This window comes from Tupaia chinensis, unplaced genomic scaffold (genome assembly GCF_000334495.1).
Source record: "Tupaia chinensis unplaced genomic scaffold, TupChi_1.0 Scaffold140356_1, whole genome shotgun sequence".
Classification (NCBI taxonomy): domain Eukaryota; kingdom Metazoa; phylum Chordata; class Mammalia; order Scandentia; family Tupaiidae; genus Tupaia; species Tupaia belangeri.
Window position 1 is genome coordinate 540,462 of NW_006200233.1, and position 4,576 is coordinate 545,037.

The 4,576-nt window shown below is 53.0% G+C and overlaps 1 protein-coding gene across 1 annotated transcript in view; it reads right to left on the reverse strand.

Moving 5' to 3' along the window:
• Positions 1 to 3,123: 3,123 nt before the first annotated feature.
• Positions 3,124 to 4,576, reverse strand: part of LOC102500262 (histone H1t) — a 2,642-nt gene continuing 1,189 nt past the window's right edge. The window contains exon 2 of the mRNA XM_027766043.1: positions 3,124 to 4,576. Within this exon, the coding sequence (XP_027621844.1) occupies positions 4,096 to 4,576 (481 nt within the window). The 3' untranslated portion in view covers positions 3,124 to 4,095.

A 4,576-nucleotide genomic window follows, 5' to 3' on the forward strand; every position in this document is an offset into this window, starting at 1 on the left:
CTGCTGAAATCTTGGACTCGTACACCAGCGTCCGCCCTGATTTTCAGACCACCAAGCCTGGGACTTAAACTGCAATCAGACTTGCGGGCGGCCAGTGACATAGCCACTGCGCCACCTGCTGATCCCCTGACGACGTGATTCTTACGTTCTGTCACTCATCTCAAAGTCAAAACACAGCGGCACAAAGGCTACCTAGAGGGTTTAATAGGAGCAGTAGTGGGGTGTTTGAGGGGCACGCGCGTAGATTTTCACATAACATTTCCACGTCGTTTACAGTACGATTATTTCCGTGACTTGAAAGCAGGTGAAGGTTTCACTCTGACCTATGGTCTCAGCCCTTGCCTGTTTCCTCCCAGCAGTCTCCTGTTCTAAGAGGTAGTTTTGTGGGAGAGGGAACTGAGTCAGGAAACTGCCAGTTTGAGGCAGGACAGAAGCGCCCAGTTGTTCCTGAAGTGTCACAAGCTGTGGTACTTAGAGCTGCCCTGCCCTCTCTGGGGGCTCTCCTTCACAGGAGCCAGTCCGACATTACAGTAGACTGTCCACCCAGGCTGCAGGCTCATTCTGACTCCATAATAACCACTCGTTTAGTAAAGGGGTGCGGGCTTTTTGCTTGCTGTCCTAACCGAGTGCTTCTTCCTGTGGACACTGTTTTAAGTCTGGAGCAAGAAACTGAAGAGAAAATTCTGAGTTTAGAAGCCTCTCTTGTCGAACCACATGCCAACCCAATCTAATGTTTTGTTCTGTTTGTCCAGTGGGATTGGCCTTGTCTTAACACCAATAATCCTATCAAAGCCTCACCAGTAGACCTTGTAACGGCCTTAATCAAGTATTAGCTCTGCAGTCCAGGTGAACCCCGACTCCACAATCTCTGTTCCAGTCTCTCCAACTGGAGCAGGTGGACAAGGAGGAAAGGAAGTACCCCTGGATGGGCCAGCCAGGTAGAAAGGGGCGCGGGGCAGGGAGTTAACCAAATTCAGACAGGGATCTGCCTCTCAGGCTTTTTCAGAAAAAAGAGTCGACACATATGTGAATCGGCTTGGAAAAGCAGAAGACAAAGAACTTCGTACTTACAAGGTTTTTGTCTTTTCGAGCACAGGCCCTTCCGGGGCACGCCTCTGTGTGCCCAGGAGAGAAGGCCATTAAAATGCACCTGCTTAAACAGGAAGGACTGGGAGAGAAAGCCCCCATCTGCAAATCCACGCTCCTTCACACATTATGTAGACTTCCCCCAAGGAACCACAACCGAGCTGCTTACTAAGCAGACGTAATAAAAAACTTGCGGTGGGACGCTGAGCTCAGCGGCACTGAGGAAATAGCGACAACTCTGACCTAGGGACACTTAGTCCCAAATAACGCAAAATAAACAGAAACTGTAGCTTTTAAGACCAACAAAGCCTGACCCGCCCTTTGCAGCCAGCCCGAGGATGAGCGAGTGGCTCTAGCCAATGAAAACATCGAATCGTTAATGACTCAAGTCTGGCTCCACCCCTTAGTGACGTAGGTTGGAAAAAAATTCCCCGCCGTCGTCGCTTTCAATCAGGTCCGCAAGAGGAGTATTTAAGGCCTTCGTCGGCCCTATCGGGCACTGCGCAAACAACTCCAGCATCCTGACAATGTCTGGTCGCGGCAAAGGCGGGAAGGGCCTGGGCAAGGGCGGCGCCAAGCGCCACCGCAAGGTGCTGCGCGACAACATCCAGGGCATCACCAAGCCGGCCATCCGCCGCCTGGCCCGGCGCGGCGGCGTCAAGCGCATCTCCGGCCTCATCTACGAGGAGACCCGCGGGGTGCTCAAGGTGTTCCTGGAGAACGTGATCCGGGACGCCGTCACCTACACCGAGCACGCCAAGCGCAAGACGGTCACGGCCATGGACGTGGTGTACGCGCTCAAGCGCCAGGGCCGCACCCTCTACGGCTTCGGCGGCTGAGCGACCCCGTCCTCGCGTCCCGTCGTTACCCGACCAAAGGCCCTTTTCAGGGCCGCCCACAAAGTCGTTTAAAGGGCTGAGTACTTTCACAGATGTCTGAAACTGTTTGAGTTAACGGGCGACACGTGACAAGTGGCCTTTTCCACAGTGAGGTGGTGGCGGAGGGGATGCTCCGTTCTGTATAGTTCGCGGGCACTTGACGTCCCAGCGTGATCAAGGAGCACTCTAGCAGTGAAGCTGTCAGGAACGTCGGGTACACAAAGGGCTCCTGACGTCAGAGCTTAACGGCTGCGGGAAGCTCCGGAGACACTTTGCGGGGGAGGAGGAGAAAAGGGGAGAAGGGGCAGGGAGTGCGATTCTAAACCTTGCAGAGAGTTCACCCAAACCGCCATGGTAGCTGCCTTAGCGGGGAGAACCAATAGAGGTGAGCCCATACTGGAGTGCCCATGGTGCGTGCCCAGCGGCCTCAGTGGCAGGGCCCAGTCTCTGGGTGGCTCCATAGTGTCGAGGTCAGCCAACTGCAGGGCTAGGCCTGCTGCTCACCACCTGCGTGCAGCTGTCACGTTCCCTGCCAGGTCAGAAATTGAACTGTGTTCTTGCACCTCCTCGAGTTCCACCTTGCAGGAGATGCCGTGTCCAGCAGCTCGGGCTGTGGTCGGTCCTGCACAAATGGAGACATCTAGTATTCCACCTTAAGACATAATTTTTTCAAAGAGGTTTTTGCAGTAGGTCACGTCAGAGGACAGAAAGCAAGAAATCACCCTTCAGGGGAATGGCCACGTGGCTCTCTCCATTCTCTTCTCGGGATTTTGGACATGCACACGCACCCGGTGTGAGTTTAAACCCTTAGGTCCAGGACTTGACCCACAGTTCTCCAGCAATGAAGCCATTATGCCATCAGCTGGTCCCTCACAATTTTTTTTTAAAGTTTTATCATAGGGTGCAAGGGCTGAGGGGAGAGTGAGAGGGCAAGTGTGAAATCAACCCCCAAGGGAGAGAGCCACACCCAATCCCTTCACTCTGGAATCTAGTGCATGCACGCACATGTGCCTGGTGTGATTTTCAAGCCACTGAGTCCAGGGCTCAAAACACAGTCGACCACATGGGAGTCAAGCAACATATTTTAAGAGTTAATTACACAAAAGCGATAGTTAAGCCATCAAAGCACATTCGCATATGAAAACACCGACATGCCTCATAGTTTTGCAGTGGGTTTATTCAAAATTGCCTCAAATATCTAGACTGAAATGCACTAACTGTAGATTTAATACTTGGGATGATCCCTAAGCACGCATAAGGTTAAATCACAAAATAAGGGAAAATGGTTTTTTAAAAAGGTACTTCTGCTTGGATCCTAAATTCCTTTATACTGTTTTGTGACACAGAAGGTTGAATTCAGTTCCTAAGTGCAGGCACCACTCCAATTCCTGGTAAAGGTTTTGAGTTAACATCTTTGGCCTGGGGAAACACTGGCATTGTGAAGCCCTTGGATTTCATACATCAAAAGCATATCAAATAATCCATGGGATGACAATCATGCTAGACCAGGATCATTAAAACGGAAGTGATGTGAGTCTACGTAAAGTACCAGCACCTAATACTGCAAGTTACATAAGCGCTATTTCTTTCTTGCAGTTAAGGTTCAGACACATTTCAGTTGTCACTCAATGGAAAAAAAATCTTTAACTACACCAGAGAATAGAGGTTCGAAAAAAAATCCCTTTAATTTCAGGGACATACTAACTACTGGCCCCTTCAGAATCCCTGGAGGTCCTGTCTAGGCCACCTGAAAGCATGGGCTGGAATGAGGCACTTGGTTTAAACTCATTTGGGCTTCCAGTTGACCTCTTCCTCTACAAGGGCCTTCTGCACAGTAGCCAAAGCTGGCCCCAGTGTGACCTGGCCCCCAACTTAGCTGTCTGGGCTGGGCCAACCCTCAAGTAGCTAGACCCCGGAAGATGCACTGGAGTATCCACCACCCCTGCCAAAGCCCACCTCCATTCTCACTCTGCCACAGCTCAACTCCCTCCAGAGTCAGGCCCCTAGATTAACCCCCCCCCCATGTTCCGGAAGCTTCATGCAGTTTCAGTGTCAAGCCATTTTAGGACTATGTGAGTGGCTCTTAAAAGAGCCTTTGGGTTCTTTCAGACTGGGCCTCTCGCCCCACTTCTCACTTCTTGGTCGCCACCTTCCTGGAGCTGGCTTTCTGCGAGGGCAGCTTCGCCTTGCCGGGCTTCGGCCTCCCCACCCTCGCCTTGGCTGGACTCTTCTGCTGCTGCTTCGACGGGGTTCCCCGGGCCTTTCTCTCGCCCCTGGCAGCTTTCTTTCCCGAGGACGCCCTGGGCTTCTTGGGCCTGTTGTTGGCCTTGGCACTCTTGGGCGACTTCGAGTCCCTGGACAAGACCAGCTTCTTGGCCTTGCCAGAGGAGCGCTTGCGGGCCCTGCGCTTGGCAGGCTCAGGCGTCGCCTTCTTGTTGAGCTTGAAGGAGCCCGAGGCGCCGGTGCCCTTGGTCTGCACCAGGGTGCCCTTGCTCACCAGGCCCTTCAGGCCCAGCTTGATGCGGCTGTTGTTCTTCTCCACGTCGTAGCCCGCGGCCGCCAGCGCCTTCTTGAGCGCGGCCAGGCACACCCCGCTGCGGTCCTTGGAGGCG